Source organism: Lipotes vexillifer, unplaced genomic scaffold (genome assembly GCF_000442215.2).
Source record: "Lipotes vexillifer unplaced genomic scaffold, Lipotes_vexillifer_v1.1 scaffold402, whole genome shotgun sequence".
Taxonomy (NCBI): domain Eukaryota; kingdom Metazoa; phylum Chordata; class Mammalia; order Artiodactyla; family Lipotidae; genus Lipotes; species Lipotes vexillifer.
Window position 1 is genome coordinate 666,363 of NW_006798409.1, and position 15,642 is coordinate 682,004.

The following is a 15,642-nucleotide window of genomic DNA, read 5'->3' on the forward strand; positions in this document are numbered from 1 at the left end:
AACAGGGTTAAAAAAAAAAGAATTCTTCTCAAGTCGCTACTGCTCCCCTTGTGAGAAGGGATGAATTAGGAGCTCAGGATCAACATATACACACTATTATGTAAAAAACAGATAACCAACAAGGACCTACTGTATAGCAAGGAAACTATATTCAATAGTTTATAATAACCTATAAGGGAAAAGAATCTGAAAAAATATATATATATTCTATATATAGAATATATTGAATATAAATATGGATATGTATATTCTATATATAGAATATATAGAATATATATATGGATATATATTTTTTCTATATATAGAATATATAGAATATAGATATGGATATATATATTCTATGTATAGAATACATAGACTAGATATGGATATATATATTCTATGTACAGAATATATATGGATATATAGAGAATACACATATATATATATATATCACTTTGTTGTACACCTGAAACTAACACAACATTGTAAATCAACTCTGCTCAAAAAAAAAAAAAAGCCCCCCCCACACACATACAAATAATAATGCTCCCCCTGGGTAGATCCCCACTAGAAATTCTGGAACCATGTGGTTACCTAATGTCAAATATCTTCCCGATGCTAAGCGAAGAGCTGCATGTTTAAACCTCATGGTGTCTAAGGTACACACCTGTGGTGCAAGACCTAAAATTAAGACTCAATACTATCTGCTGCCTTAACATCTGGTAAAATCGGGAAGACTTAAAATGGCCTGACCACTGGTTCACCTCCCCTTCTACTCCCACAGATTGGGTCTCCCACCCGAGCAGCCCTCCTTATCAAGGCACCATACACAGTGCCTCCTTATCCCCCAGAATTATGCAAACAGGCCAATCACATCCTCCACGTGGACCAGGGGACACCCCACCCTCTTGATACTACAAAACCTGCCTCTCACTGTCCCCAATTGTTCACTCTGGTCCCAAGTGACCCCCCCCCTTGTGGGGCCCTGCATGCATGGATAGCCTCATCCCTTGGGCTTGGAGAACGTGTGACTAATAAACCACTGTCCATCTCACCTGTCCAGTGGCAGGTGTTGTGCCATTCCTGTAACCAGAGGGAGAGAATCCCTCCCTCACCAACAAAGTGAATAGGAGGCAATCAAACAACACCAGTAAGCACCATGCAAGCTGCATAAAGTGTGTGCTACTCAAGGGGGTGAGAAGAAAAAATGGAGAAGAAATCTCCACTGAAGGACTTGGCCCAGCCTGGCCTGACTTCACTGACGACACCTTCACCACAGGAAGCTCAGAAAAGAGTCCAAAGCCACACCCTGTTTCCCCATCAATCTCCCTTTGATAAATGTATCTCCATCTTATTTTATTTCTCTTCTTGGCAGGCTAAAGGAGGACTTTCTGGGAGTGTGGGTTGCATCCGCTTCTCTGTGTCATGAAGAACAAGGAGAATGCGGCTAAAGCTGCAACTCTCTCACCTAAAAGATGCATTTGTTAAGCACAACACGACTGTGAAATATGCTACTGTACCTCTTCTGTTGCTGTCTCTCCCTCTTCTTCCTTAAGTTCATAAACAGAAATGAAAGAAAAATATAAATTCACATAAGTTTTTAAGTTGAATCTAAAAATTAAGCAAACTGTATAGCCAATATTTTGTAATAACTGTAAATGAAAAGTAACCTTTAAAAATTGTATAAAAATTAAAACATAAAAATTTTTTAATTTAAAAAATAAATGAAAATTTAGCAAACTATAATAAAATGCGTGTTTATCAAAATGAAATACATCTATTTATTGAGAAAACATATCAATAGCAAAGATATGATAACTGAGCAATGCCTACGTATTACATGCATTAGATTTCAAGCCCTTGGAATATTATGAAATTAAAGACATATTTTCATCACTCTTACTCCTGATAAAATATAACTAATTAGTAATACTGCTTAATTATATGTTGATCCTGTATCTATATCCAAAGCATATTGCAGACCTATAGAGCTATCAGAGAAAATTCAAACCATATACGTAAGCAATTAGAAAATTTGAACAAAATTATGGCTTTTTGGCTTTTATGTCCTTATAAGCATGCCTTTACTTCAGTTCTGAACCAATTAATAAAAAACAGATCAAAACCTTTTTCACCATCAGAACAAAATGATAACATTTCTGAACCATGTAAATATTTAAACACGGATTTCTGGTTAAAGAAAGAAACTTAAAAGTAAGAAAGGGTGAGGCCATCCTGGGCTCAAACAGGTCTCCACTCTACCAACCCACTGGAATTTCTATTTCCCCCAGATCAAAGTGGGAGAACCAGGCGGTATCTCCTAAAATTGCAAAGAAGTAAGAACCTTCCAATCCCTGAGCTCATGGAATTTTGGACTGAGGGAGTTGAAAGCAATCTCATATTTGCTTATATCCTCTTACCCAGTCCCTTCTATGGACAGATGAGGACACCAAGACCATAGAGTTAAGTAATTTGCCCAGAATCAGAGCACAAGTAAGTAACATGATCAGGACTCACTTCAAGATTCCTGGTTCCTAATTTAGTCTCTTTCCTACTCTACCATGCTGCCTCTCAAGATTCTCATGGAAGGCAAGTGGTGGAGGACCCACCACACTGCCACCTTCTCTGGCCCAGCCTCACGTTTTTGGCCAATTCCAGAACACTCTCAGATTTCTGAGACTGGCAAAGAAAATACAAAATGTGAAAACCTGATCCAGCCAGCCAAGACTGAGTCAGCCCAAGACGTTCCCCAGCACTGGGAATCTCCAAATCAATTCTGGCAACATAGAAAGTTTTAAAGCTAAAATAAAGTCCAGGAAAAGAGAGTCCTGCACTTGTTGCAAAATCCGGGTGTTGGTTTCTCAGCGATGTGTTGATTGCACCTCTTTAATATTGTCTCATTCTGCCCATGCCTTGTCCTTCCTTTGCCAGGACCGCCATCTTCTCTCACTGGGGTTACATCACCTCTAATCTTCCTTATCTCCAACCTGTTCTCCACACAGTAGCCAGAGATTCCACTCTAAAAGACAACCCACCTTACCATGCTGCCCTCGTGTTGAAAACTTTCCATCTTTTCAAGATAAATCCATAATCCTTAGAACGGTTGAAAGGCCACCATGATCTGGCCCCTGCTCACCTCTCTAGCCTCATGATTCTTTATTTCAGCTAACAGTCACGTACAACTTTCTCACATCAGCGACACCTTCCAGAACACTGCTTAAAACGATCTTTTCAAGGAAGACTTTCCTGACCCATAAGCCTGAGTTAGGGGACTCCCTTATTTGCTACCATAATCATCATTTATTTATCTGTATCCCTAACTAGTCTGTGTACTCCTTGGGGCACAACTTGTGTCTTTATTCATTTTTGGATCTCCAGGACCCAGCCACTGTCTGGAACCAAGGTATAAGCTCAATAAATGTGTTAAATGACTAGATAAATGAGCCTATAAAGTCTCCTATTAACTCTTTAGATCTCAAAAAACATTCATTTTCTTCTTATCCACATGAGATCAAATTAAAATTCACTATATGCAACACAGAATTGTTAGCTATGTAGAGTTTTACACTTTTCTAAATCCAATTATTTTTATTAATTGTGTACAGCTGAAACAAATGAATTAACAAAAAACACACTATTAAAAATGGGATTATCCTTAGAGCTAGGCTGGAGAGCAGTAGGGGTTCTTACAGGAATAAGTGTTAATCTCAACTTTTACAGGTTAGCTAGCAGCAACTACTGAGGCCCCTAGGGCTTTATCAGTATCTGAATTGACCTTAATTTCTTGAAAGAGACATTAAATAGAGAAAGTAACTGCTCAGAGAATTTATAGAAATACTTAGCCTCAAAAGGTCAGATAAGCTTTGAAGAGCCTTGGCTATGACCATCACCAGCTCCACCAGAACAGAAGCTCATTTTTAGTCCCTGGACTGCCCCGCATATGGCAGCGTTCAGTCTGTCAATAAAATGTTGAATGAAGGTATTTATGTATGCCACTCATGCCTCAAATCTTTCTTAGGAGGAGGTGGGATATATTAATTAAATAAAAACTTAAACATTCATCCTTAGCTCACAGAATTATAAAGTGTCAGAATTAGGTAGATCCTTAAAAGTCATCTATATACAATGCTTGAATTGATTTTTATGGTTGGCAAATAATTGTATTGGCAAAAGGTTATTTTTAAGATAATTATAATCACATGGTCAATTAAGCTGAGATTTTGCAGGATCTTAGGATAGGGTATGAATCATTCAATTGACGAAGCTACAAATTAAAATCATTTTACCTTGTTGTTCTTCTAAGAAAGCTAATCAGAGGAAGCCTTCAAAGTCTTAGAACCTCACCAACAGCTATTTCTGTTGGGAACTTGGCCAGGGAGGCAGGCTGCTGATGTGGCACATGGCCAGGACTAAGGACAGGTATCAGCCACGGTGAGTGTCAGGCAGTGGCTGGTTAGGACAAGTGGCTGGTGTGGAAGGAGGGCTGGGGCCAGTCCAGAGGGACCTGAGGAGGGCAGCCAGCCTCAGATCGTCTGAAGGTCAGGGGCAAGAGCAGGGTTCTCTCCATCTGCAGACAGTACAGGGACGCAGCCTTAGACTCACAAGCTTGTGGAGGACCTAAACCAATGCCCACCCCTTGGTTGAGCAATTATCCTCAAGATAGATTTTGGAAGAAGCAAAGTGGGGAAGATTTATAGACCATAATCATGTAGTCAGTCAAGCCAAGGTCTTAGAAGATTTTGGAGGGGACCACTGAGTTAGCAGAGAATACCACGTAAAATACTTTGACCTCGATGGAAACCAAACACCAAGATGAACAAGCTGCGTCTTCTCCATTTCCAGGGTTTCATAATGTTCTCGTGACACCCCCAGTCTGTAGTCCCCTTCTCAGTGTGCCCAGAAGCTGAGGTGGCCTGCTTTCCTCCTTTACTCCTCTAGTACTGTTCACAAGCCTCCCCTCTCCTTCTTATCCCCTCATCCCTCTCTGGGTCAGCAGGGAAGGGGACCATGAAGTCCCCTCTCTACAGGGGGACTGAAACTACAGGTGACATCTTCTTAGGCAGGAATGAATGATCTTTTCAGTGTGCACCATCTTGCCTCCCAAACGCTGCCCCAACCTATCAGCAAGTAGGAAATATACACCTCGGCATCTTGTGTGTAAGAACCCCAGAGGCTTGGGTTGGTGGTCAGGGGAAGTCCATCTCACTAAAGGAGATAACGGTTTCTGTCCTCATCTCTTTTATTCAAATCAATGTGATATTCTTAGGTAAATATTTTCCCCATTAAAATGACATCCTTTGAACATTTGCAAGTGTGTACTGAGTAAACATGTGCAATAGTTGAGATCAGATGAACACAACTCAGACACTCACTTAGCTGGTCTGTCACTCGTTTTAACACCGCCAGCTGCTGGAGGGAGCTGTTACCACTGCACACTTGAAAATGGTTCTTAACACACAGAGGAATGACTTTTAACGTACAAATGAAAGGTTTGAAAAAAATGGCCAACCCTGAATAAGGTCTGCAAGCCTACTTAACAGAGCTGCACCAGCATCATACTCCTGGTTTCCATCTCCTACTGCAGCCATCTGAGATGTCATCATTAGCGGAAGCCCGGCAAAGGGCACACAGGACTCTGTACTATGTCCCTGTGAGTCTGTAATCATTTCAGAATAAGAGGTTAAAATACATTTGTGCTCCTGGTCATGAATAGTATGGCTGTATATACCAGAATAAGAATTCTCATTTTGTTCTCCCTACTACCCAAAATTAGAGGGAGGGAATAGAGCTACTGTCATTCCCCACACTCCAAGAAGACAGCCACATACTTGTTCTGGTTCTCCACCTCTAGGGAAGAAGTTATAAGCCTTGCTTATCAAAATCCTGGGCTGAAAGAGGTGAGGAATCTAGATAATCCCTGGAAAAATGAGCTTGGAGTTTAGGGCTTGGAGCTGAGGAGATGAAGCAGCCAGATTGAAGAGAGAAGGGGGCAGAAGGAGGTGGGTGTTCCAAGAGGTGCTACCCAGGCCCTGCTTGATGTAGACGCTGAACCAGGGACCACTGGGGCATCTGGGTAGCACCTGGGTATGATGTACGAGGAAGCATACGACTGGTCACTGTAAGAGGCATGGCCACATCCAGCCAGGGCAGAGGACCTGAACCAAGCTGAGGGACCAGCGTGAACAGCTGCCAATAGGCAGCAGGAGACCCATTTCAGAAAGTCACCACCACAAAGAGCCAGGGCCCTCTCCCCTCCAGTCACCACTGAAGACCCCATGATGACTCTAAGTCCCCAAGAAGGAGTGAGTCTCCAAAACGCTTCACCCAGATTGAATCTCCTGCCAGCCAGGAGGTGGGGGCATAAAGCAGATATTATGGTGTCTAGAGGAATTAGTGAAGCTGACGGTCCACGGCCAGAAGTGTTATGAACCAAATCTGGACCCGCAAAGATTATGTTATTTATATCCCTCATGGAATGTTGGTTAGAGAAGGAAGCACAGGGAGCTGCTGTTTAGATACAATGGGCTGGAGGAGCAAAAGGTACAAATCCATGAGATTTCCCCAAGATGGTTTCAACAGAGCCAGAGATCTTATCTGAAAGCCTTGGATTTATCTGAGAAGAATTTACTGGATTTGACTGGTACTTTAAAAATTCGTATTAACAATTTATTGGGTTGGCCAGAAAGTTCGTCTGGCTTTTTCCCAGAACATCTTAGGGAAAAACCCAAACGAACCTTTTGGCCAACCTAGTACAATAGCCAACACATGGAAACAACCTAAATGTCCATCAACAGATGAATGGATAAAGACAACGTGGTACATATATACAATGGAATACTACTCGGCCATAAAGAAGAATGAAATAATGCCATTTGCAGCAACATGGATGGACCTAGGGACTATCATACTAAGGGAAGTAAGTCAGAAAGAGAAAGACAAATACCACATGATATCACTTATACGTGGAATTTAAAATAAAACACAAACGAACTTATCTACAATCAAAAACAGACTCACAAGTATAGAGAACAGACTTGTGGTTGCCAAAGGGAAGCGGTGGTGGAGGAGGGAAGGATTGGGAATGTGGGGTTAGCAGATGCCAACTATTATATAGAGAATGGATGAACAAGAAGGTCCTACTGTACAGCACAGGAAACTATGTTCAATATCCTGTGATAAACCATAATGGAAAAGAATATGAAAAAGGATATATATATATAATATGTATAACTGAATCACTGTGCTATATGGCAGAAATTAAACACAACATTGTGAATCAACTATAATTCAATAAAATTTTAAAAATAAAATAAAATAAAAAATCATGTTAAAGAGGTAAAACACATGATCTAATTGGCCTTTCAGATCATCACAAATAAGCCCATGTGAGCCTGGGTGCACAGCCAGGAAAGATGTGATGTCAAATAGCCAAGACGGCCTTCCCATCTTTACCTTGAAAAACAATCCAAAAACCAGAAAAACAGACAGAAGGTTCTTGAAGCACAAAATGCAAGCATGCCAAATATCAGATAGTTTTTGTCTCTTTCTTAAATGTCAATCGAGTTTCCTATATATTCGGTCCCAAAGCTAATCATGTTATGTCATTTTTAATGTTCGCTGACCAATCATAGTTTTTTCCTTATTTAACTGAATTACAGCAAGTCAAAGAGCACGTACCACTTGTCAAATGGGAAAAAGTCAAAATCTCTCTTTATGTAGAATGAATATTATTTAAGAGTTGATCATTAATGTTAATACTATATTCATCTAAAATAAAAATGTCTTCTATGTAGTCATTTCATCATTGCAGCCCAAGCAAAAATAACACAGCGATGTTTTTAATTCCTATTAGGATTCACAAGACTATAATTTACTTTGTAAAGGGCTCACAGTTTTTAAAAATACTAGCAAAGAGAATCCCCAAGCTGGATGGCTTATCACTTCATTGAACTAACCAGCCCAGAGGCTGAGAAGCTGAAGCCAACCCTGCCCTTGCTGTATAAGTCAGGGTCTGATTTTAAAAATGCTGTCTTCCTCTTGGTCTCATGGGAGAAAGGGATTGGGGTGTAATGTTTTTACCTTTGGCTCTCTGTCTTAAAAGGAGCGAACTGAATTTCAACATGTAAATCAATAATGCTGTACCAGTGCATTAGGCAATTCATGGAAAGTTCAAATTATAAAATGTTTTTAAAGATTTTTATAAATTACAGGATAATTAAATTGTCACTCTATTTCACCTTAAATTGATTGTTTCTGAATTATACAGGCTGCCATGAAACCCCACCTAACTTCTTGATCAAGACAGAAGATTTCATCTTTCTTCAAAACAGAAACGTCAAAGGGTCTTAAATCATCAACAGTTTGAAATAGCAGTATTCAAACATAAGGGAATTTACTGCCTTGGTTCCTCCCAAATTTAAATTCCTTATGATAAAGACAAACTGATGCCACTCCCATTTTCCAAACATGGTTGTCAGTCTTGGCCCCTTTCCTAGTCACATTCCATCTGCTGGGAACAAGAATCCAGTGATCTTAATAGCTGTCCACATCTGTCCTGGAATCAATAAATAGGTACAAATGCAAACCATCGGGGTTTGGTAGTCTTCGCTACAATTGGCCCAACGCAGAAGCCCACTGAAATTCTCCCAAGAGGAGGCTCAGCCCATTCAGGCTCCCTCGGTGGCTCCAGGGTTTCCCCTTTGCCTGGCTTCCCAGCCACATTTTCAGAATTCCTTGAATAAGTGGCCCATCTGATCCACCATTATCTTAGCTTGGTGCTTCCAGAACCACAGTCTCCCCTTGGCCCTTTACCCTGCGGCCCCTGCATTGGAACGCTTTAGAATTAGCTCACAGGCCTTGCATCAGCGGGGCCCTGAGAGTCCCCTGATTGGCTTTGAACTGGTGTCAGTTTCCCTCCCCCAGGGACCCTATTATCCTCAGCTCCCATTGGCTTCCCACAAATCTTCTTGGTGGAATATGCCAACTAGAAACTGGCACTTGCCATCTGCCTCTACAAGGATTAAATCATGAGCTGTTGCAGTTGCTGACCTTCAACACCCCTTGAAAGGAGTTCGGGGTGGAGATCAGGAGTGAGGCACTCTGTGCTCTGGGAAAAACTCGCAGAACAGGTCTTCAGATAGTTAGATGCTTTCAGGAGAAGATTTTATGAGCCCAATTCTTGCATCTCCTCGTATCTAGAAAAGCACTAAAATCCTTCATGGTGACGTGTGCTCCTCGTGACTAGAAGTAACCTTCACGAGACGAGCAGAACCTCCTGCAAAAAATATGCTCTTGATTGCATGGACTCCCCTTTAACAAAATCACATATGTACTGACGTTTCCCCCTACCTCTTCGGAGCAGTTTCTCAGAGCTATCTGAGATGCTATCTCCCGGGCTATAGTCCTCATTCTGCCCCAAATAAAACTTAACTCACAACGTTCACGTTGTACATTTTTTTTAAGTCGACAAGTGTGATAGGAGTCCATCACTACGCATGACCAAGGCATAAGGTCCCTTGATTTAGAAAGAACATGAACCCAACCTAACCGTAACAACACAATGACAAATCATTAAAGCCTTACGTAGCCTGTCACTCCAGGCCTGGGTTCAGGGTCCTTCCTCTGGCTTCCTTTCATCCCTCTACCCACCTTGAACACAGCAGTTAACACATTAAGTGAAAATTACCCGCTGCCTCCTGGCTAAACCCTCAGTTCCTTACTTTCACGCCCACTCTCGTGTGCCCAGAAAGATTCCTGGCACCTTGCAGAGCTAAATAAATGCTTGTTGAACAGAACTGAATCCAGTGAAACTACACTGAAAACAGCAAACACTCACATTCTTCCCTGGGGATCCGGTGAGGTCGCCCGCATCTTCACTGCCCTCTTTTTGTGCCTCGTGTTGTCCACTTTCTTCAGCCTTCTCTGTTCCCTGGTCATAAAGGAAACTCACGGTATCACTAACCTTGGATAAGCTTCTAAGGCAACACCAGACCACACGTGCTGTGGTTTCCTTATTTAGATACACAATACATAAACAAAGCAAACGTGGACGTCTGTGTATTAGTCACTTAACCCCTAGAGTATGGGATCACCAACCCTCGACATTGCCGATTGGATCTGTCAGTGTAAGTCCATAGACCCAACTCATGTGCATGGTAGAGTAATAAAGACCCTAATAGGAGTTAATTCACCCATTTAAGGCTTGTGAAGAGAACTCCAAAAGATTCTATATTTAGGGAATATTTATTTTCTATTGCTTGCGTGGAAAGAAGCTTTATAATTTTAGAGATTAAAAAAGAAAGATAGATGATAGATAGATAGACAGATAGAAAGATGAGGTAGACAGATAGACAAACAGATATGAAAAGATTAGAACCTAGTAGACATTCTGAGTAAATGGGTCTGCAGGAGATGGTTCAAGATACCAGCTCTTACCTCTGTGTTGCTCTGTGCTTCTCCTGCCACATCACCATTGGGAAGGGAAGATGCTTCCTCGGGCGATTTTGTCACCTGCATCATAGAAATTGAGAATGTCTGAGAATTTTCTTGAGGATAAATAGCTTGCATTTCAATACAATTTAACTATCTAAATTATGTTTGTCTTCATCCTTCATTTTATCTTCACTACGACACTGTAACCTAATTCCATAGGTCAGTCACCACCACCCACACCTTAGAGGCAAGAAAATAAAGGCAAAATATGTCACATTTCAAGTTAGGGGCAGGGCTAGGATACACTTTCTACTTTATGTTCTCTTGACTTAACCAGTGGTTCCCAGTCTCTTAAAATATTAGGTTATTTTTCTCATCAGAAGGAAAAAAATTGTAACTATGTGAGGTGATGGATGTTAACTTATTGTGGAGATCATTTCACACCACCTACACATATTAAATCATTATGTTGTAACCCTTAAACTCATACAATGTTATATTTCAATTATATCAGTAAAACTGGGGTGGGGGTAGGATTCAGTGATTTTTATTACAAAGGCACTTCAAGCTCGTGGGAAAAAATTAAGCCATATACACAATTTCCAGTTCCAAGCTTCTATGATACTCAATATTAAAAATTTTATATGTACCTAACTCTACCTTAATACATACATAGAGGCTATTTTTGTTTCATTTTTGTGTTTTTTTAAACAGATATGGGAACATACTATACACAGTTTGATTTTTTAGCTTAGTACATCATGTACATTTGTCCAGATTAATTCATATGGTTGTAACTAACTGTTATTAACATCTGCTTAATATTAAATATATAACAACTTATTCAAATATTTCCCAGTTGATGGGTTTTCAGAAAGTTCACACGTTTGTGCCTGTACAAACAATGCTATATTAAAATGAATAAAATGGTGGGGAGGATTAGATTTCTTTCTAAAAAAAGAAATTGTAGCAATTTACATTCCCATGGTAATATGTGCCTGGCCCCTTTTCCTTTATCTCCATGAGCAATGAAGATGATTGCTCTTTTTAATCTTTGCCAACCTGTTGGGAGAAAATGGAATTTCATTTTTGTTTTTTGTTTGTTTGTTTTGTTTTGTTTGCAGTACGCGGGCCTCTCACTGTTGTGGCCTCTCCGGCTGCGGAGCACAGGCTCCGGACGCGCAGGCTCAGCAGCCATGGCTCACCGGCCCAGCCGCTCCGCGGCATGTGGGAATCTTCCCGGACTTGGGCACGAACCCACGTCCCCTGCATCAGCAGGCGGACTCTCAACCACTGCGCCACCAGGGAAGCCCTCATTTTTGTTTTAGTTTACATTTTCCTCATTACTGGAAAGGAAAGGCATATTTTTCATGAGTTTTAGCCACTTACATTTGCTATTCAGATAAATGCCTTCATATGTTTTGCCCATTTTTACGAGTTGTTTATGTTTTATTATCAATTTTTAGAGGTTCTTTATACAATAGAAATATTAGCCCTTTGTCAGGTTACAAGGTTTTTTCTCCAGTCTATAACTTTTTACAAATTTTGCTGGGTTTTTTTGTTTTGTTTTGTCGCCCTTTATGTACACAAATTTATCTCAGTTTTATTCTCTGAAATGTATTTCTATTATTTTGTATTAATTATTAACATCTAGAGACTTAATCCACCTGGAATTTTGTATATGCTATAAAGTAGGGCTCTGTTTTCTTCCAGATAGATGACAAATTATGCCCGTACCATTATTTTTCCCTCGAATTGAGATGTTATTTTTGTCGTTTATAAAGTTCTATGTATGCATTTGGATCTGTTAACACACTAGTCTATATATAAATATATAAACATATCCATGGATGTATTTATCAGTTCCCATGCCAATATACAGCTTTTATCACTGTAGTTTTTAACATAAATTTCAATATTCAGAAAGGCAAGACTTTTCTACACAAAGTCTCCTTTTTCAAAATTTTCTTGGCTCTTCTCAGACATGTATTATTCCAATTCATTTTAAGATCATTTTCCCTAGTGTCAAAAATATTAAATAGGCTTTTCATTGAAATAGCACTAAATGTATTTATTAGTTTAGGAATTATCACTTCTTATTGTTAGGTCATCCTACTCAGGGCATCATAGGTCTCTCCATTACTTTAATATTTGTTGGTGTCTTTCAGATAAATTTATTCCTAAACATTTTAGAGATTTTTATCACCATTGTGAGTGAGATATGTTTTTTACATTTTAACTTCTGATCCATTATAGTTGATATAAATAAAAGCTACTAATTTTTGCATTTTTTTAATCCAGAAACTTAATAAACTATAATACTAATTCTAATAGATTTTATTGGAGTTTGTTGAGATTTCTAGGCATACAATTACATCAAACACAAATAAAGATAATTTTTATATTTCATATATGTTACATATATATGAGATATTTCATTTTCTTATTTTTTTGTAATAACTACAGCTTCTAAAACAATGTTTAATAATATGGTGATGACAGGTATGCCTATCTTTCTTCTGATTTTAGTCCTTCAGTATTTCATGGTTCATTAGGATACAGTTTTCTTTTGATAATTGTTTTTTATAATATTTACTCAGTTTCCTTCTACTTATATTTTAATCCATGTTTATTTTAACTAGGAATGTCTGATGAATTATATCAAATATCTTCTTGGTATTTATGGACACAATCTTACAGTTTTTCACCATCAATAAGTTCATGTAATCAACTACTTTGATAGAAAAAATTCTGCTCTAATTTGGTGTATTACCTTTAATTCATTGCTGGATACAGTTTGCTAATATATTATTTAGACTTCCCATCTGAATTCATAACAGAAATTGATCTAGGTATAACTGAAAGTTTTCTAAGTAAGATATCAACTGGTCAGGGATTTCATCTATTTCATTTGTCTGTTCAAACTATATATAGTCAAATTACATATAAATGTATTCAAATTATATATATTCAAATTATATATAAATTGTATTCATATATGCACACACAGAGGCACACAGACACACACTTTATCTTTTGTATTAAATTAATCTTGGTTTTTCTTTTTATTGATTCACTGCCTACTCTTTTTTTTCTATTTTCCTAATTTTATAAGTTGAATATTTAGTTTACTAAGTTTTTACCTTTCTGCTTTAATTATAAGAATATTTAAAGTTAACAATTTTCCTCTGTATAGAGATTTGGCTGTATATTGGGGTTTGTGTATGAAATAATATCTTTTGCTTATTATTTGATGACTTGTAATATCAGTTTTGTTTTCCTTTGGATATGGAGTTATTTGAAATGGCATATATTTATTTCTTAAGTTTTTATATTTCTCTTCCAGATTGTAATTCTATACTTGGGATAAAAATGTATCCTGTAAAATCACCCCTTTTTGAAATCTATGAAAGTTTCCTTTGTGACCAAGAACATAATAGATTTGGAAATTGTTTAATAAGTGTAAGAGAAGAATACATTCTATTAATATCTATCTAATATATTCTTATTCTTGTGTGTATACATATATCTATACATATCTATTAAATTATTTGCTGTCACAGAAGACCCCAAGTAACCAAAATAATTTAAGAAGGAAAGAAATAACTGGAAGTATTATGCTCCCTAATTTCACACTATACTACAAAGCTACAAAATCAAAACTGTATGGTACTGGCACAAAAACAGACATACAGATTGATAGAACAGAATAGGGACACTGAAAATAAACCCACACATATAGGGTCACTTAACCTATGACAAAGGAGGCAAGAATACACAATAAGGAAAAAACAGTGTCTTCAATAAATGGTGTTGGGAAAACTGGAAAGCTACATGGAAAAGAATCAAACTGGACTACTTTCTCATACCATATACAAAAATAAACTCAGGGCTTCCCTGGTGGTGCAGTGGTTGAGATGCAGGGGACACGGGTTTGTGCCCCAGTCCGGGAAGATCCCACATGCCGCGGAGCAGCTAGGCCCATGAGCCATGGCCACTGAGCCTGCGCATCCAGAGCCTGTGCTCCGCAACGGGAGAGGCCACAACAGTGAGAGGCCTGCGTACCACAAAAAATAAATAAATAAATAAATAAACTCAAAATAGATTAAAGACTTAAATGTAAGACCTGAAACCATAAGACTTCTAGAAGAAAACATAAGCAGTATGCTCTTTGACATCAGTTTTAGCAATATTTTTTTGGATCTGTCTCCTCAGACAAGGGAAACAAAAGTAAAAATAAATAAACTGAACTACGTCAAACTAAAAGACTTTTGCACGGCAAAGGAAACTATCAACAAAACAAAAAGGCTGCCTACCGAATTAAAGAAGATATTGCAAATACTATATCTGATAAGGGATTAATATCCAAAATATACAAAGAACTCATATAGGGAATTGAGTGGTTAGGACTCCACTCTTCCACTGCAGGGGGCATGGGTGCGATCCCTGGTCGGGGAACTATTGGTAAGATCCCACAACGCAAATTGCATGACCAAAAAATAAAAAAAAAAACCCATGGGCTTCCCTGGTGGCTCAGTGGTTAAGAATCCACCTGCCAATGCAGGGGACATGGGTTTGAGCCCTGGTCTGGGAAGATCCCACATGCCACAGAGCAATGAAGCCCGTGTGTCACAACTACTGAGCCCATATGCCACAACTACTGAAGCCCACACACCTACAGCCTGTGCTCCACAACAAGAGAACACCACAATGAGAAGTCCACACACCACAATGAAGAGTAGCCCCTGCTTGCCACAACCAGGGAAAAGCTCACGTGCAGCAACGAAGACCCAACACAGCCAAAAATAAAATAAATAAAATAAAATAAATTTATTTTTTTTAAAGTTAAAAAAAATAAAACTCATATAACTCAACATAAAAAAATGTTAAATGGGCAGAGGACCTGAATAGACATTTTTCCAAAGAAGACATACAGATGGGCAACAGGCACATAAAAAGATGTTCAACATCACTAATCATCACGGAAATGAAAATCAAAACCACAGTGAGATATCACCTCTTACCTGTCAGAATGGCTATTATCAAAAAGACAACAAATAACAAGTGTTGGTGAGGATGTGGAGAAAAGAGAATCCTCATGCACTGTTGATAAAAATGTAGATTGGTGCAGCTACTAGAGGAGACAGTATGGAGATTCCTCAAAAAAGTAAAGGTAGAACTACCACACAATCCATCAACTGCACTCCTGGGTATTTATCTGAAGAAAAT

The 15,642-nt window shown here is 38.8% G+C and overlaps 1 protein-coding gene across 1 annotated transcript in view; it reads right to left on the reverse strand.

Moving 5' to 3' along the window:
- SH3BGR (SH3 domain binding glutamate rich protein) overlaps nucleotides 1-15,642 on the reverse strand; it is a 58,841-nt gene that overhangs the window by 6,626 nt on the left and 36,573 nt on the right. Inside the window, exons 4-5 of the mRNA XM_007470472.1 lie at nucleotides 9,818-9,910; nucleotides 1,503-1,532 (exon numbers count right to left, since the gene is read on the reverse strand). Of these exons, the coding sequence (XP_007470534.1) occupies nucleotides 1,503-1,532; nucleotides 9,818-9,910 (123 nt within the window). The remainder of the gene's footprint in view (nucleotides 1-1,502; nucleotides 1,533-9,817; nucleotides 9,911-15,642) is intronic.